Source organism: Stegastes partitus, unplaced genomic scaffold (assembly GCF_000690725.1).
Source record: "Stegastes partitus isolate 25-593 unplaced genomic scaffold, Stegastes_partitus-1.0.2 Scaffold1391, whole genome shotgun sequence".
NCBI classification, from domain to species: Eukaryota; Metazoa; Chordata; class Actinopteri; family Pomacentridae; genus Stegastes; species Stegastes partitus.
This window is the reverse complement of record NW_007579122.1, coordinates 96281-115637: the sequence shown is the minus strand read 5'-3', so window position 1 is coordinate 115637 and position 19357 is coordinate 96281. Positions and strand designations below refer to the sequence as shown.

Here is a 19357-nt window from a genome sequence, read left to right as displayed (position 1 = left end):
GAATCAGTGTTTCTAGTTTATTATGAACCTTCTGTATCTTGCAGCAGTTTGTCCGACTGTATCTGAAGCTGTTACCGTCTTCAGTGTACACTAGATATACACGTGAATAAACAGAACCATATTTGGGTCGGATCATCTTCATATTTATAAGAATACGTGGTAAAAAATATGAAAATGATGATGAACTGCCCACATGAGGGGCACGAAGTGGGCAAAGTTTATGAAATTTGAAAATCGAGCACATTTCAAAAAGGTGTTCTTAAACTGCCGTCGTGCTGATGTTCACGTTATCCAGCACCTCATAAATGATCAGAAAACACTTCTGAGTGCTTCATCTGTCAGACTTTTCAAATGAGGGACTGTAACAGAGGATGTCTTTGTATAAAACTGAATTTTTTCGGCCATTTTTAGAGTCTTGTAGGAAGACAAATTAAGACAAAACACCAGATCTGATGACATTTCTGGGTTCTACAGGCAGGAAAAGTTAGCCCAGGATGAACACTTTCAAAGCTCCATATGCTGTACTGTATGAGTATTAATGTGTGAAGGTGGTCTGAGAGGCTCGTTTGCCAAAAGTCTTTCTCCATAGTTGTGGCCTAGCAGCAACTGTGATTGTTTTTCAGCGACCTCGGAAGATTCTCAGAAATGTGTTGACTTCATGTGGAATGAGCCGACAGTAAAGCAGCAGCTTACTGCTGTGGAGATACTTAAACTTTTTTTATGTTCAGCTTTAAATAACAGACAAACCTGAGGGTTATGCCTCCACTGGCAGCAGGCCGATGCGTTTAGCCGTCAGTCAGTAGCTGTGATCCGGTAGCAGAGGAGGGGAAAGGCCGCGTGACGGGTCACGTAAGAACATCCAAGGACAGTCCTGATATCCAACCACAGAAGACAAAAGCAAGTAAAGACTAAGTTAATTGGCTTACAGCAAAAGTGGGCGGGTCCGGGTGAGAAAGTCTGCCAATCAGAGCCCGGGCCGAGGTCACATGATCAAAGAAGTGTAGCGTTCTTTATTGAGAACATGTTTTTAGTTTTTCTCCCTTGAAGAAGAACATTATTCTGGGAACCGACAACATTTCCAGAACTTTGTCGAACTCTCTCAGAACGTTTTTTTGAACAAAACAAATCCAGCTGGGTTACTGATATAAATGAGCTGCAGACTTTTCAAAATAAGACGTCACTTCGGTCAAACTGCGAAGGCGATTTTGCACAAACTTCATAATTTGCTTCAGTTGCCGACGCCTGATTGAATTCAGTTTGTCCAATTAGCGAGTCGTATTAACGGCGCTGGTGCTTAAATCATTTGATTTCCTTGAATTAAGCATTGCAGCAATTTAATTTAATTTAAAGAAAAGCCAATTTGAAGTTTCTAATTTTCAAACTTAAATATTTGTTTTACCTGGATGTGAAATGTAAAGCATGATTTTGTCTTTAGAATTACCGTGCTTTCCTTTTCTTTCTTCTGTAATCCTACTTGAAGTAAATGGTGTGGATCCAGAATGCTGAAGGAAACGTAAATGACCTTCATGAAAGCAGGAAGATAAAGAATAATTTGAAACAGCACTTCAGCTCAAATATGCTTTTCACGGCTGTACGTTGATGTGTTAATGCCATCAGCTTATTCAGGGACTGACTTTTTTTCTTTTTGACATATCTGCTGGAGGAAACAGTGTCATTCTCCTGACCTGATATCCTCGATATCATCTACAGTGAAGTCAGTGTGAATCAGTGCAGCTTTTAAATCAAAAACTCTATGTAAAAATAAGTAGTGCAAATACTCTTCTTGACAGTAATGTTGCTTTTTAAGTGTTTAAAGCTGCATTTGGTCAGTTTGTTGTTGTGGCAAAACGTGCTTATTTCCCCATAGAGCATCCACAGATCAACATTACTCCTCATTTTTTTCAACCAAATTTATGAATAAAAGTAAAATATTTCACTTCTTATTTCTCTTTTAGCTCCATGTTTGGTCTCCACCAACTCCGCATTAACATATCTGCGTTTAAAGCCGCTAAATGCTCCATTATGTTCCACATCTGGTCAGTTTTTGTGCCGTTTGATGCTCTGCAGGGATTCCTTATAGCTTCTTTTGCTAAAATCATCCACCTATGGTTGAAAACAAAGCAGTAAGAGTGAGTCGTGGGTATTTAAAACCTGATGATTCTCTGTAAGCAACCACTAGATGCTCGCGTTACACACGGTTATTTGATCCATTGTTAATGCTCATTGATTGGTGAAGCTTTAAATGTATTTTTAATGAGTTGAGTTCCATCAATCACCTCTGCATTGGAGCAGAAATAGAAAACCGACACTTACTGCAAAAGTCTAAATGTACGTCTGTAACTAAAAGAAACCCTTCATTGTTTTCGTCTCCAGGTCACTCCGATGTCCGACAGAGACTTCGGCCGCTACAACTGCACGGCGAGGAACAACATCGGCGTTCGATACCAGGAGTTCATTCTGGCCCAGGCAGGTGAGTGTGCAGAGCTGCCACCACCTCCTACCTGAGCTAATGAGACCGGCGACTTAATTTCAGCTCCAATATCCGCGGAGTCGGGGACCTCACACCTTTTGAATCGCTGCCCTCGCAGTAACTCCAAACCGCTCGACTACTCTCTACCTCTCGACTAATGGTAATGGCCTTATTTGCAATTCTCAGGAAGATAAATTCCACTACAACTCCCGGCCCCTATTCAGCCTAGCCTAATCTCAAATAGTGCTGGCTGATTTACCATAGCCCTCGCTATTTACTGAAGTACCCCCTAATTTACGGTAGCGCGGGCTAATACACAATAGTGCAGTCCAATTATCTTTAGTGCAGATTGAATTGCTCTGGCTAAGGAGAAAAGTAGTGAGCAAAAAGCTGACCCAATATGTAATCTTGCAGAAAACAATGTGTTTTTGGGAAGTTGCTCTGACACTTTGAATTCTGCGCACAGAGACACAAAAGTTTAGTTTCACCATCGGAGGCTTCAGAAGGGGGAGGCGATGTCGTCTTCAAAGCTCAACCTTGACCGAAAACAAGCGGAAACACGCGAGTTTGCAGCGAAATCAAAGTGTTTTGATTTGGCAGCGAGTATGTAAATGTTGCACCAGAGTGAGATGTACTAAAAGAGCAAATACTTTGATCTGCACAACTTCAACAAGGCCAAGGGCGAGTGAAAGATGCGCCGCCTTCCCTCAAAATGAAGCGAATTACTGTACGGGGAAGTGTTTTCACGGCCTGGAGTTGTTACAGGAATAATGTCTGTCTTTAGTTTGATTATGGAGGTGATGTAACGGGTGGAAGGCTCAGGGGTTCTGTCTGCAGCATTAAAGCGCGTTCAGCTTCGGTTAGCTTGCATTCAGTGGGATTATGGTTATTATTGTGCATATGTCTGCTTTTGGAACAAGAGAGGAGTCGCTTTCTTGTCACTTAAGTTCGGTCCAGACTGAAATATCCCAACAAATGTGGGATACATTACCAGGAAGTGTTACTGTTAAATGAACTTGTCAACCCGTTCATTTATTTCTTGGACTCTGTTTTGAGTTTATTTCAGCTGCTGAGAACGAGACAAAACATACAATAAATATTGATGTGAGTGAAATGATTTGAGATGTTGTGAGAATTCTATCGAAAATGACATCGTCCAAGGATAATTGTGTTATAAAAATTAGGTTTATGACCCACTTTAGAGCTACTCCAGCCAGATTTAGTCGGACTCTCACGACAAACCCGGTCGCAGTAGTTCTGTTAGATGCCATAAAGCAGTTTCTGGACATTTCTTTAGTCCCAGCGCATTATAAAGTCCAGCAGCTCTTTGGAAGCAGAGCAACCACGACCAGAAGGAGAGAGAACTCAGACATGTCTTATACACAGGATAACAAATCATAATTATGGAGTAGTGAGAGGCCAAAATACAAAAATAAATCAATAAAAGAATTTTTAAAAAATAAAATAAAAGTGGAAATAAAAAGAATGAATATAATAATAATTAATTTAATAATTTTAAAAAATATGTATTTATTATTTCATTAATTTTTAAAATTTATTTACTTTTTAAATTATTTTTTACGTTTTTTTTTTTTTTTTTGCCTTTAAAGCAACATTTAAAAGCAAAGGAAAGCTGTGCAGAAAAAAGTGGAAGTTTTTGAAGTTTTTTTTTATTCTTCTATTTTAATTTTGTAATTTGCACTCTCACTACTCCATAATGTTATAAATCATATTAAAAAAATAAAATATAAAACCTGGAATTGACAACATTTCTCCACAGGTGCTTTCACCAAAGGAAAACCAGTGTTGACTCTACATACAATGAATGTCGTACTGCTTACGTTTTTATTTTATTTGCATAAACACAACCTGCAGTTCAGCTAAAGGTCCCTGATGTTTTTTTTGGCAGATAAAATTGATTTAAATGGTGTAATTTAGGGAATTATTCTGAAAGAAAACAACCCGCCAACAGGTCAACAGGTTGTTATAATTGTTTAGGTTTAATTGGTTGTTGAATATAAAGTAAGAGGTGCATGAAGCATAAAAACACTGAACTACAAGATAAATGAAGTCGACTGTTTGATTTTAGTAACTGCAGTAATGAGGACTTTTTCCTGTGGGGTGGTTTCTCTGTCCATCAATCCCTCCATCCACGGATGAACTCAAAGCCAGAACAAAGATCAGAACCCAGAACGTCACAGTTCCAGGAGCTACGATAAACCTGATGTGATGGTTCCCAGCTGCAAAATACAAAGAAGGAAATTATGAAGTAAACATTTGAGAAATACATGTGAAATTCCAACAATTCTTGGTGTTTTTCCTGCAACTTCCTCCGACAAATGGTGCAATTTTCTGAAAATAGCCTTTCAAAGCTGCACGGCGGCTAACGATGTGTTTAAAGGTCATGCGTTCTGTGCAATCAGTGATTCATGCAGGACTTAAACCACCACACGTATGTTTAACTTGTGTTTCCAGACGTACCATCGAATCCCTACTCGGTCCGCCTCTCGGCCGTCTCCCAGCGCCTGGCGACCGTCACGTTCATGAAGCCGGACTCTCACGGCGGCGTCCCCATCAGCTACTACCTGGTCCAGTACAAGGAGGTGGGCTCGCAGGACTGGAGGGACGTCAAGTCGCACAGCGTCCAGAGTGAGTGTCCAGCGTGTTCCTGCATTTGTCACTCCATTTACCTCCATTAAAAGCCACTATGGCGCGATCCCATTGTGCTGAATGTGAGGAACATTAGCTCGCCGCTGAAATGGATCCTCGTGCTTTTATTGTGAAGTCCTGATAAAAGCCCACTTGAACGCTTTTCTATCTCGAATCGATAGAAAAGCTTTCACCTGTTCACGTGGACAGGGTTTGTTAGCATATGTGGGCGATCATTACCACCGATCCAAAGACAGATTGCACACTTTATGACCCGTGGAACAAAATGTCGCTCGCTATCGTTGCAAAGACACGGGGAGGGAGCTGCTGAGTTTTCTGCTGCTTTTGTGTGGGGCAAAAAAAAAAACAACAACATCCCGACCCTTGCTCGAACCGGTCTCTGCTGTCATTTAGCATTAATGGGACCTGAAACGTACTCGGAACGATCCTTCGCCGTCGATAGATTTCCTCGGAAGCTGCTCGCTTGTGCGGAAACGGCCCCCGTGAAATTATTTTAGCGCTTTTCCGTAATGGGTTCTGCTAATTGATTTGGAGACTGTTGTGTGGGGTGGAGTGGAAACCGAGTCGTGTGCCAGAGCTTTGGAAATGGTCACAATCGTCGGTAGTTTGGGCGCTTAAATGTTTTTCCTCATTGAATGTCCTTAAATTAACTCCGTCTGCATGAAATGTCATCCTACTTTCTTCCTTCCGTGATAAGTTCCACACCTCACGGCCCTCCAGTGGTCAGAACCAGCGCATCGGCGTGTGCACGTGGTTATCAGTGCAAGATACGACCACTTCACTTTTAAGAAATAGGAATATTTACGCTCCTGCCGCCCGGTTTCATGCTTCTATCCTCTGGTTATTAGAGCAGGGAGATTGTGCCTGAACACGGCGGATTAACATCCTATCTGACTTCCACCAACATTTCCGTCCACCGATCGGGCCTCGCCGCATGATCTGCCATGCGATCCTTCAAAGCCTTGGCCCTGAGATGTTGTTGGGTCATGACGGGACTCAAACACCTCGTAGGGGTGGTGGTGGGGGGGTAGAGTGCCAGGAACCTGTCTGAGCTGAAAGAAGCCGGCCCTCCTCTTCTTATGCTTTACGACTCCAAATTGATTCCTGAGCCTGTTGGTGGAAAGCACGCCGCGGAGGTGAAGGATGGATGGCTGGAAAATGGAAGCCAGAGGACGAATGGTCGAGCGATAAGCAGGTTCCGACGAAACCTGAAGGGCTTATCGCTAATATCCCCTCATTTCAGAGTCAATTACAGTATGGAGATGCCGCTGAGGTGAATGCTAAACAGGAGGGAAATATACAGCAACACGCAGAGGGGGGAAGAACAAAGGAGCTCGGGAGCTGAGTAAATAGGTTAATTTAATCCAGATAAATGCGCCTCTTTATGGAAAATTAGGGCTAAAATATTATAAATGTGAGCCGGACTAATTACAGGCCACCGTAATCATAGGAGCCGCTCAGACATCCTCAGCACAAGATCCCTCCACAATAAACTCTTCAATATAATGAGACGCCTGGACCGGTTTCATTCGAATGCTTCTGCCCAAATTGAAATGTCTGCTTATAGCTTGGAATGAACCTAGCACGGCTGCAAATTGCAGAATTTGTTTTCAGTTCCAGGACTAAAGAACTGCAAAAGCACCTATTACCATTCAAGTATTTAATTTGTGCAGACTGACAAAAACAACAACTCTCACTCAAGCTCATTACACCAGCGACTCTCTGCTGGCTTCCCTGAATGCTGAAGGTTATGCAAATGGGCTCGAGTGACTGTGGAATTTAAATAGGGATCCGAAATGTGTTCTGATAATGAGCTTTCCTTGTTTTCCCCAATAATCGATGTAATTTTGCAATATGAGCGCAGCGCACGCACAGGTTCCACCGTCCCGATGGTATTAATAACCTTCATAATAAGTGTGTCTTTGGGTGTTTGCTCTGGGTTTGTTGTAGATAAATTTGGAAATCTTCTTATACTGTTTATTATTAGTGAGTTGTTGTTGTTTGTTTTTTTTACAGCGCTGTTGCAGCTGCTCTGTTTGAGTTATATTTCAGGAGCACAGCTCAAGCTTTTACTCTGTCAAACTGCCTTCATTACAGACATGTATCCTCATTTGTTTTCACCTCATGAGTATGTGCTCCAGAAATGGTCACAAGTATGTGGACACCCATTAGAAATGACTCAAGTGTGATTGTTGTTTTTACTCCAACCCAAAGAAATTCACTTTACTGTCATAGAGGAGTCAATAAACAAACAAATAATTGTATTTATGAAGCTAGAATCAGATCATTTGGACTTCATCCTTCTTAAAAAATACTCAAACTGTGTCTTTCAGTTTTTCCAGCTCAAAATTCTGTAAAGATTCATTTCCACCATGACGGTGTAACTCCTGGTAATAGGGCTGCTTCTAATTGGTTGTTTTACTTTGAAAACCAGCTGCTGGCCCCGCCTCCTTCAGGAAGAAAACTCCCCACGTCTGTGTTTCACTGTGGATTTTTCTCTTCTACACAACTTATTTCATATCTATGGAAACTTCTTTGATGTCCAAATTGATAAAATCACTTCTTACAACGTTTTCAACTTTTCTGGTGTTATTAAATGAGATACTTGAACCAGTTCACTGTATTTTTTTTTTTTTTTTAGCTCCGAACGAGAATCGAGTGATTTGATTCTGACTGTATTGTGTTTTTTGGATGGAATTCACCTCATTGTAATCAAAATTCTGACTTATAATTTAACCCTAATGCTCCTTTACACTTTGCTATGTCGTATCACAAGTATGTTTCCTTAAACTCATGACTAAAGGTAAACCTGATCATGATACCCTGCTGATTTATTGAACTGTTACTGAGCTTCTGTTCCAGTTTGTAGATTTTAGTTTTCCTCTGATTGCAAAATGATCTCACAGAAATGGATCAGGTAGCATCTGGGTCGAATTCTTACGCATTAATAAAGCTGGAAGGCTAACTAGATGTGGGGGAAGACACATCTTAACAGGTTGTATTTGATACCTACAAGACGCAATTAAACTGGGTTTTCACCTTATTGGACCTTCAAGGGTGCAAGGGTATTTTATTTTGAAAGGTCAGTCCCATTTTTAGTTTCCCGCCTTCAGGCTGGTTGGGTCGCTGTAGTGCTGGTCTAGAACTGCCTCTCCAGGGAGTTGGACTCCTGCGCCACCATCTTGGATTGCAGCTGCTGGTTCTTGTTCTACTTTCCGAACCCACAGCAGGTGGAGAACCGGTTCTTATGGCGGCAGAACAAGTCCTCCTGGGACAAGATAAGGACGATTCCACAGGTCCACAAGGATCCATAAGGGAACACGTGATGTAAATCTCGTCATCCACCCGAGTCTGTGAGGGTGGCTGTCCAAACTAACTGCAAATGGTGCTCAGAACAAGTACTTCCAGACCTTTATGATTCATGGAGGACCTTTAGTCTCTACATGTATTCCATCAACAGCATTGAAGTTCTCCACTGCCATGTCCGTCCCACTGCTCGGCACTCCGTAGGAGTTGCAATTACAATAATCGCACTGACACAGTGCCGCAGCCCAACCGGAAACCACCTGCTATGTCCTGCAAGAAGTGCAAAGCGGCAGCCTTTCAGAAACGCCCACAGGAGGCCTCCATTTATTGCCGTATTCGATCCGCGAGCCAATGCAACCGTCTGCACACCGGCGCATTCTTACTTCAGTATGAATAGAACTGCATGTGTCTGCAGCAGTCAAGCGGACCCATGAATTGGTCTTTAGCTGATAAGCAACGTGAGCTGTGATCCAAGACGGTGGGACGGGAGTCGGGCAAAGGGACTAACTGGGGAAGCAACATGGAGGAGAGAATAGCGGGTAGTATCCTGGAGGAAATGTTGGAGAAGTTTGAGTGGAAAAAGTTTCCTTCAGCCTTGAGTTGTGGTTTGAAGACTTGACGGATTCTTCTTCCAAACATCTTCGAGAAAACACGCCCCCATCTAACCAGCTTCTACCTCCACGGTGGGAGTCTCTTCACCCAACCGACAAGTCGGCGTCAACGACTACCATGCTCCGCCGCTGTTTTGCATCCTCATGAATTTGGATCCCGTCTGCGGGGATTTGTTCCCGTTTCACGCCGCTAAAGACTTCCTAATGAAAAATTCAGCGTCTCGGGCAACAAGGCAATAACAGCAGAGCCGCACCACAAGCGACTGCAACCCGGATTTATGAGTAGAAAATGCGTTGTTTAGCTTAATAACTCTGTCAGACTGATCCATTGAGATGCAAAAAGTGCAGATTATGTCGCCTTTAAACTCCTTTTTAAATGATTTTCTGTGTCTCTCTGCAGCCACGGTGGTGCTGACGGGACTGGAGCCCAACACGACGTACGAAGTCCGAGTGGCAGCTGTCAACGGAAAGGGTCAGGGCGAGTTCAGCCACACGGAGACCTTCCAGACTTTACCCATCCGTAAGTCGGCCTCGCCGATTCCTGCACCGAGGATCTAAACTTCCATTTACATACGATGGGAAACCCAATCAAATCCATCAATTACTGCAGCGACTGATGATGTTGAAACCCTAAAGTGCAAATATGATAGGATGGCATAGAGATTAAACAGCCTCGGAAATGTATTCGGATTGATGTAAAGATGTTTTCCTTTCCCTTAAATTTCCTAAAGATGTGTGATAGAAATGCAAACGTGCCTCCAGCTTCAGCATCTTTTAGTAAATTGAGGCCCATTTGCCGTCTTACGCAACCCCGGCGTGTTTACATCGGCCTCCTCCCATTCCAGTAATTCAAACGATGGGAGCTCGGAGTAGATGCTGTCAAATTTGCGGCTTGACGTAAAAACTGCCGCATTAAAAATTATGTACTGCAGGATTTTATGATAAGCATGTTATTTATTCGAGCACTCTGGCACAGCAGGATTGCAGTAAATCCGGGCAAGGCCACAGAGAAAAAAAAAAAAAAGTGTTTCTGTCTTTAATATTATACGCAGCTACTGAGGATGAATGTTAGAAAGAAGAGCCAATTAGCAAAATACAGCGAATAATAAAAACCTCCAGTCAACATTAATTATAGCCAGGCGGTGGGAGTTACCTTGTAATATGAATTTAATTCAGCTTAAAACCGTCTCTCTCTCCTTGTACCGCATCCTTATCTCATATCTCACGTTGCCACCTGCTCCCCTCCCCGGCAATGCAGAAAAACACACAGCAGCGCATATTGTTTTGCATCTGTGCTGAAGCCTCCCTCCTCCTCCTCCTCCTCCCCTCAGGAGAGCCGAGTCCGCCGGCGGTCCACGGGCAGAGAGGGATGGGCAAGGCCTACCGGCTGGGGCTGGTGAAGCAGGACGACGGCGGGATGCCCATCGTGGAGTACATCGTCAAGTACAAGACTGTGAGTATAACGCAGGGCTCTGTAACCTGGCCGTGTGTTTGAAAGGTGTGCATTCATCAAAGCCTGATGTGGATTTTCAGCTTTCCTACGGTCCCTGAACTGCTCACCTGTGACGCATCAGAAAACCAAATCAAAGCTTAAAATCGTGACTTTCTACAGATTTTATGCAGGATTTTTTGTTGTTATTGTTTTTTAAACTGCTCAAATTGCACCATTTATCAGAAACAAGCAAGCAGGAAGGATTATCAGATTTTCTACGTCCCGTTGGTCCCTGAACTGCTCACCTGTGACGCATCGTTCCATCAGAAAAACAAATCAAAGCTTAAAATCGTGACTTTTTAAAGATTAAATGCTGTTTTTTTTCTTTTTTTAAACTTCTAAAATTGCACCATTTATCAGAAACAAGCAAGCAGGAAGGATTATCAGATTTTCTACTTCATGTTGGTCCTTGAACTGCTCGTGTGTGACGTTCGATTTGGTTCAAAATTAATCAAATCTAAGCTTGAAATTGTGACATTTCATCAGAATAAACCGTGTGCATGAAAAACATTATGTAAAAAAATAAATAAATAAATTAAAAATAATTTTTAAAAAAAGATTCTGCTCTAATTGGGCAACCAACAGTCACATGACAAAACTCAGAAGATAAGAGACGAGTATAGAAACGTATTAAAATTTAAATAGTAAAATATCTGCAGCATGTTAAGTTAATGTTTTTTTTGTTGTTGTTTGTGTTTTTCTGGTGTTTGTCACGAACGTCTGTGCTTGAAGAAATGTGAAAGTGTCAATTCCTTCTGATTCTTTTTCTTTTTTGTGAAATGCAGAATCAAAGGAATTCCACTTTTTCTTTTTTAATGATTTGTGCCGTTCTAACTTTGTCACACAGCACAGAAGACAATCCTGAGTTCTGTCTACTTCTGGTCCTGATTGTTCTGTTTCTAGTGCACGACTTTATGTTGGAGTGAAAAACGAACAGCGAGTGAAAACGTGAATAAACATAAATCGAGTCTAATCTGAAGCATGAATTTGTTTCAGTTCAGACGAAAAGTCTCTGAATTTTAGCTTCGTCACTGTTGGTCCCAGCCGGGTCGCTCATGGCTTCATGGCTGAGCAGAGGAGCGCAGAATTTTTTTATTTTTAACAGAACCTAGTTAAAGTTTGTTTTTGGCAAGTTTTTAAATGAAAATAAAGTGATTTCTTTAAAAATATGAGCTTAAGCTTAGATTTGGTTCATTTTCCAGATGAAACCGAAAGTCGAACACGAGGAGTTTTTTCTGTTTTTACAGGTTCTGGCTCTGATGAATGGTGTCGTGACGGTTTTAGAAAAGAAAAAAAAAAAAAACAAAGAGCACTGAGCCTGTTAAATCTGACAGTTTAAAGCTTTGATTCGGTTGTTTTCAGATGGAGCAGATGAGCAGTTCAAGGACTGCCGGAGCGTTGGAAATCCGACGATTCATTCCGTTTTTACAGTTCGTGACTTTTGTAATTGTGTAGTTTCGGCAATTTTTCAAAAGATTTTTTTTAAACTGGTTTCTGTGGCGTTAAAGATGAAGCTCTACATGCGTGACTCATATTTAAAGGTTAAAGAAGGTCAGAAAAATGTGTTTTAAAAAATGGGAAATAATATCAATTAAAACATGAAGTTAAAAAGAAAAAAAATAAGAAGAAGAACTCTTGAGGAGGAACAGAGGAAACTGAAGTCTTAACATTTAAAGTGGTTCCAACTGATTGAGTAACGAGATGAAATCGTTGATCATCAATATTTCTCCATGAAACGTCGACACAAGCATCACTTTTTGGCGAGTTCAAAACTAAACTTCTATAAAATCATCAAAACCAAAACACCAAAGGGTTTATTTGTTTATTGCGTCTCTGAGGAGTCTCTTTTTGTCATCAAGTTGTGCTGATGATGATAATTTACCTTTAAAAAGTGAGCGTTTGTGTGGAATTAAGAAAACATCGGCAGCTCAGCGATGGCGCGATTTCCCGCCAAGCGTCGGAATCATGGATTTCTCTTTGTGTTGGACACAATCGCCGCACAGCAGGACGCATGCTTTTCACTGAAACGCCGCCCGTTAGAAGAACGTTGGTGGAATCTCAGCAGCTCTCTGAATTCCATTGAAAGTGTTGTTTTGTGTGTGTGGCAGCTTAAACTGATGCAGAAAATAACACACCCTCCACAGGACTAAGTGGATGTGAGCTGCTCTGAACCTCCCATCTCGCCGCCGCCGCTAATGTGTCCGAGCAGGCGTTTTGTCCGTCTCGTTGGGAGAAGTTGATTTGAAATAATGCTGCTGCAAACGAGAGCCGGCTGTTGGAGGAAGAAGAAGAAGAAGAGGGTCTGAGAGGCGCTGGGAGGAAAAACGTCGTCTTGTGCTGACGTCAGCAATAAACAGCTGTTTAGTCGCCCGGGGTTGGATGTGCAAGTCGTGGTAGAGATTTCATGAATTAGTTATTTTTGTCCGTTTAAATGCTGATAAAGGATCTATGCATGTGTAGAAACAATGGAATGAGCTGTAGAGGTGCTTAAAAGAGATGATTATGCAAAAAAACAGGTGTAATCCTGCAGAAAAATTGCATTTTTGTTGAGTTTGATATTATAATTTAAGGAAAAAATCTTCAAAATGTTGCTGCAAAACTGATAATTTGGTTTGAAATTGCAAGAATCTACGATTAATTTTGCATAATTTGACTTTATGTGCAGGTTTACGTAGAAATCTGCTAAATCTTTCGTCGGAAAACTGTAATTCCACTTTTAGAATTCATGGATTCACCTTTGAGAGGTCGTGTGAGAGGACTTTTTTAATAGATTTTATTTTCTTTACGTTTTTTTATTTTTAATAGATTTTAATTTCTTTATATTTTTTATTTTTTAATATATTTTTATTTTTTAGTATATTTTTAATATATTTTTATTTTCTTTATATTTTTTATTTTTAATATATTTTTTATTTTCTTTGTATTTTTTTAAACACATTTTTCTTTTCTTAATATTATGTTTTAATATATTTTTATTTTTTTAATTATTTTTTTTACTAATAAAAACGCATATCAAACAAGAGCTCAGGTCTTTACAGGCTTCCTGTCACTAACATATTTACACTTTTAAACTCCAGTTGAACAGTTTCATCTGTTAAATATACATGCTAGTTAAAAATTCAATATTTTTTGGACACCATTTAAATATTCTTAATGACATCTTCCTGCGTTTCAAATGTACAGAACAAATTCTATCAGACAAAATGGTAAAACGTCACTAAGCTATGGGGCTGTTTTTGTCCAGCGGTTCAGACTAAACACACTTCCTGCCTGGACGTTGACTTTCCAGATCAAACCCGTCCCTTTCACTAACTCTGGGAGGGAAGAGGTGCCGAGGAGGCAGGAGAGTGAGCACTCGGTCCGTTTGGCTCGCTTTCAGTGTGCAGCTGTTCCAAGCCTTTGTTTGTAAAGCCGAATAAGGAGGGAAGAAGAAGAAAGAAAGAAAAGAGAGGACGGGAAGGAGAGGTGGTGGGACGATGATGAAAGACGCCGGATTAGAGTCTGAGCGACTGATTGTAGAGAAAACACAAAGTCTGAGGTGTTGTTTGTCAAACGTAGTGTTGATTAAAGCCTCTTCTTCTTCTTCTTCTGCTTCTTCTTCTTCTTCTCCTTCTTCTTCTTGTCAGGATAAAGAGGAGCAGTGGATGACCAAGCTGGTTCCGGGAGCCAACGACTTCGCCATGCTGCAGCCGCTGCAGTGGAACACCAGGTACGAGGTGGAGATCACGGCGCGCAACGTCAAGGGCCTGTCGGAGCCCACCTTCTACCAGTTCTTCATGCCGCAGAAGCCCGACATCACAGGTAAAGGCATGAAACTTCCTCCTCCTCATGTCCTCACTTCTACTTTTGTTCCGGTCCAGATGAAGCTCAGCGGGCCTTCGTGGGGTTTCGGGTCCCGCCGAGAAGCACTTTGCTCAGAAGTACAGTTTTTAGCGGCTCATTTTTCTGCCACTTCTTTGTGGCCGAACTCGAAACCTCAATTTGACAGCGACTGCGTTTGGCCACTTATCGGGAGGAAGCAGCGAGCAAACAGAGCAGCAGGACCTGGATCACTGATATCAGGCGCTGACGGGCTTCAGCCAGAAGCTTTTAGTGGTTTTAACGTTCGGACAAACTTTTGAAAGCTTCTGCGGGAGACACGGAGGACGTTATCCGGTTAGTTTAAACCTGCTTTTAGCTGGATTAATCAGATTTGCAGCTCAAATAGGATCTAAACGTGCTCTGATGTGGTCACACAGACATAATTTATTGCTAGATTCTCTGATTTTGATGCTTTTATTTGTGAGTTTTGAGTTTGTTTTGCAGCCTCAAGGACAAAAGATCCAACACTTTCCTGTAAATAAATAAATACAGGAGGCTCTGTAGGTTAATTATCACTTTATATTACCTCAGATTTATCTTTTTATTTCCAATAACATGCCGTATTTCTACAGTGCTGCCACTTTAATCAGCATTATGTTGCTGTACTGGTCTGAAAATGACGTTTTCTTCTTTAAAATTGTCTCTGATTTGCAGAAATACGTGATAAATATCAGTTTCTTTAATCTTTCTGATCCAGATTTCAGATCCACCAACTCAATAAAACGCCTAAAACGATGATTTAATTTACTTTCACTGGTTTCAGAGCGTTTATTCAAAGTGCAGCAAAGTCTCAAGAGTCTGTACATATATTTACTAAAGCAATAATTCAAATATTATTTAGCTTAACATGTGAAAATGTGTCACTGTTTTAAACGGAGCTTCTTCTTTTTTTTAAACTAAAAATAAAAGTAATTTTAAGATCAAATTTTTTTTAAAATACAGATTTCTAATGGTGACATTACTCTGTTTTTACCTGTTTTTGTTATTTTTTCTTTTTTTTTTTCTTTTTTTTCACTTAATACATTTAAAAGAAAAAAAAATAGACATCACCTGTAATTTTTTTTTTAAACAGAAAATGTGTGAAATAAGAGTTAAAAATGGTATACCATGATCAATCATTCATATGTCTAATTTTTCTGTCAAATAACACGAAATATATATATATTCATGATTTTGTTGAATATTTAAATACATTAAAAGAAAAAAAAGTGTCATTTTACAGAAAGAAATAATTATTTTTTGTGAAAATACAGATTCAGATGAGCAACATTGTTCAGTTTGACCACATTTCTTTTAGTTTGTAAATCAATTCTTATTTCGGTTGTTTCACTATTTTTTTTTATCTAAACAGGGAAAAAAAATCCATAAACTGCCGGCAGCCTGTTGACACGTGAACGTTTATTTCCCCTCCGTGTGGACGGAGCCTCTTCATCACTCGTCTCCTCACAAACAGCACAAACGTTGCGATCACGCCGGGGTTCACTTCAAAGCAAACCTGAGCGCAAACACCCCGCGGCCGTCGTTTCCTTCTTCCTTAAACATCATTCTTCTCCCGTCTCCCACCGTCGACTCGTTCCCTCACCTGAAAGAAGCGACTCGGTCACGCGAGTCGCTGCACAAACGCGTTACGACGCCGGTCCTCCTGTTTATCTCCTCCTCTGTGTGTCTTTGTTCGGTCTTAATGTTCCGGAAAAGAAAACGAGGAGGGAATGTTGCGGGAAGCTTCTGCACGTCCTCCGGGCCGCCGCTCATGCAAATGCTCACACGTGTGGCTTTGAAGTGCGTTCGACTTTGATGAACGCGAGAGGAGACACATGAAATGGAAACGCCAGCGCCGGCGTGCCGACCTCACACGTGATCCGGTGGAAAAAAAAAAAAAGGTAATAAATTCAGCCGAGGCGGCGTTTCGAGGGGCCGGCGTTTGCCTCCGTCGTTGCCGAAAAACAAGATTGGGGGAAGCTTCCGGCGGGTCGCTTCGATTGTCTGTCGTCTCTCGTTAGCGGTGCATCGTGGGAAACGGAGAGAGGAGGCGAAACACGCTTCTGCTCTTAATGTGTTTGTTTGAAAAAGGGGCTAAGGAGGCATTAAAGTACAGTCGCACCGGTTTACGGCGTAATAACTCAAACCTGGGGTCCACTTTCATTAAGCAGACGCATCAATCTCAGCATTTCCAAACGTAATTCATTTAAGTAATCTCCAAAGAAGAGAACACAACTCGCATTTTCTGCTCCAGCGCAGTCCGAGTGGATCGACGGCGTTAGATGTGAAATATCTGCCACTCCCGATGGTGGACTCTCATATAAACACCACCTGATGAAAGAAACATCCGCTTGTTTTTCTTTTTCTTTCCTCCGACACAGAAAATCTGTTCAGACTGTATATGAGCCTTCTATCTCTCACCAGCCAATTCCTCTCTTCAATTCTCTCTCTATGTATTATGCATTTGCAGTGTATTGAATTGCCACTGTTCTCCCTCCTCCTCCATCCTATTTTAGTTTGTAACAGGCTGCATAACCTTCCTCCCCTCCTGCTCACAGAGAAGACTTTAAGAAAAACGCCATTGATTGCAACACTGCCCCTGGTTCCTTTTCAATTTACTCTTCTTCCTTCGAGTCTTCTCTCTTTTTTTTTCTTCTTCTTTTAAATCAAAGATTTCTTTTCACCTCCTAAATCACTGCACCGTCTCTCCGCTGCCCTTCCCAATTACAACATCTCTCACACTCGCTGTTTTCTTTTTTTCCTGCCTTGTCAACCATTTTGCATCTCTCTGCTTCGCCACTTTGTTGTTGAAAAGATTTTTTTCTTTTTTTCTTTTTTTTCATCTTGATTGATTTTCTGCCGTCGTGATATTAGGAGTGAATTTAACCATCAAGCGATGCAGACAGCTTCCTGGAGTTGCCGAGCTTTATTTATTTACCATCAGTTTCCAGTCATATTATATATCCTGTAAAGTTCTGCTCCAGCAACAAACTTCTGGGGAACAAAACGCCAGAAACTGCAGTTCCTCGACTGGCCACTCGGGGCTGAGTCGATCCCCATAGACTCCCATGTTAAAATGAGCAACTTTACAGCAGAATTAAACATGTTTACAGCCTGATGCTGTTGATGGGTTTGGTCTCTGGAGTTGATGTCCACGTCCATGTCAGCTGTACCGGGGTTGGAATTTTATACGACTTAACTGTTTTAATTATTTTAAGGCTTAAAGTTGTGCTTGATTAAGAATGTGGCTGCTTGGTGTGGCTTGTGGACGCTATCAACGGACCATTCATTAGCTTTGTTAAGCACTAAAAGGACCACACTGAGCTTCTTGAAGGCTTCCTCCATCTTTGAATGCGGTCTATGAGCTTGAAGCTTGATGAGATGGTTCATGAGTTAGTAAATCTGACCAGAATTAAGCCGGTAACTAGAAAGTAGCGTCAAATTAAGGTAAGATAAAGCGCAGCCACCTGAGCTGGCTTAACACCTCGAATGAATTTAGCAAGAGAAAAACCAAGCTAAACACCTGCCGCCATGACAACCACCAACCTCCTAGGTACCACTGGTGGAGCTACAAACTTCATTCACTCGTGTGTTTTGCTTGTTTGAGGCAGACGGCGTTGCTTGGACTGACTTTTCAGTAAATTTGTTCCGTTTTCTTTTTCCAGTTTTTTTGGTGAAGGCATCTGATAGGTTGTCTGAAGATTCTCAGTCATCCAGGTTGTTCTCGTAGATTAATCGTAGCAGCTACCTGAGTTCCTTGAAGACGTTCCACCTCTCATCCAAGAGGCTTCATCAGTTCTGACTGACTAGTTGGGAGTTCCAGGTATTGAAATCCTTAAGGAACCGTTAACACCTGAGTTTCGGATGAGAGATGGAACATCTTCAGGGAACTCAAGCAGTTGCTACGATTAATCTACCAGAATATCTGATAGGTCGTTGGTTGGTCTTGTCAGTCTAAAGAGAATCCAGCTACCTTGCAAGACGACTCTGAAGCAGCATCGAATTAAAGTAAAAACAGTGCAGCCACCTCAACTGAGTGAACAAATTAGCTTCTTTAGCACAAGAAGCTAAATACCCGCCCGCATGACAACCAGCCTCCTCCATACCTCTGGTGGAGCTTCAAAGTTCATTCATGCTTGTTTATAATAAATGAGCTCGCCTCCAGTAACTTGCTTGAATATGTCTGATTGGAATCAACTTTTCTGTAAATTTCGTCAGTTTTTTGGCATGTATCTCATTGCTTCTGACTCAGATTTAACGAGCAAATATCTAAACGGAAAACAAATTACCTGTACAAACCTTGAGCCTTAGACAGCTCTCCATTAGCATCATCAAAACTCCTTCAGAGGAGTTTTATCCCTTCAGAAGAGCTCAGAGACGATCGATGCTAAAGAGCTTTGAAGCTGTTCTTCTCAAGACCTCAGATGTGTCCGACCAACAAATAAAAACCGATGCGTACTCGCTGACTGAACCATTAGAATCACCCTTAACGGATCATGTTAACGTCGGCTTTCGTAAACAATTCGATCTCTCAACACCAACTAAAAATCCTGACAATCAGACGTGATGAGGCCTAAGTTGCAGTTTGTTGAGATTCTTTCTTGGCTCTTTGCTTCCACTATGCGCCATAAAAAATTCAAATTAAAACAAGCTTTGATGGAAACATAGATGTTTGTAATAATCTCGTCAAAGCACTTGAAAAAGTAATCTAGACTCCTCTCCTGTGAGCTCGAGAGAAACTTTTTTTTTTCTTTTTCCTGGAAGTGATGCCAGCAAATCATAATAGGAAACGAATACTTTTATAGCTGCCCATTACATTAATCAAGTCCCTCATCAATTTTCAAAATGAAAGTCATTATTTTTAAAGCAGTAGGCTTTATAAAAATGTGAGTCATTCGGAGTTAAGGCTACCTGAGGCCAACACTTTTTGCTTTTATTTTTACGACGCTGGATAAATCTGAGAAGTTT

General features: G+C 41.3%; 1 protein-coding gene across 1 annotated transcript in view; it reads left to right on the top strand.

Moving 5' to 3' along the window:
- Positions 1 to 19357, top strand: part of ncam2 (neural cell adhesion molecule 2) — a 101999-nt gene that overhangs the window by 59161 nt on the left and 23481 nt on the right. Inside the window, exons 9-13 of the mRNA XM_008299200.1 lie at positions 2374 to 2470; positions 4946 to 5119; positions 9458 to 9577; positions 10389 to 10510; positions 14176 to 14350. Of these exons, the coding sequence (XP_008297422.1) occupies positions 2374 to 2470; positions 4946 to 5119; positions 9458 to 9577; positions 10389 to 10510; positions 14176 to 14350 (688 nt within the window). The remainder of the gene's footprint in view (positions 1 to 2373; positions 2471 to 4945; positions 5120 to 9457; positions 9578 to 10388; positions 10511 to 14175; positions 14351 to 19357) is intronic.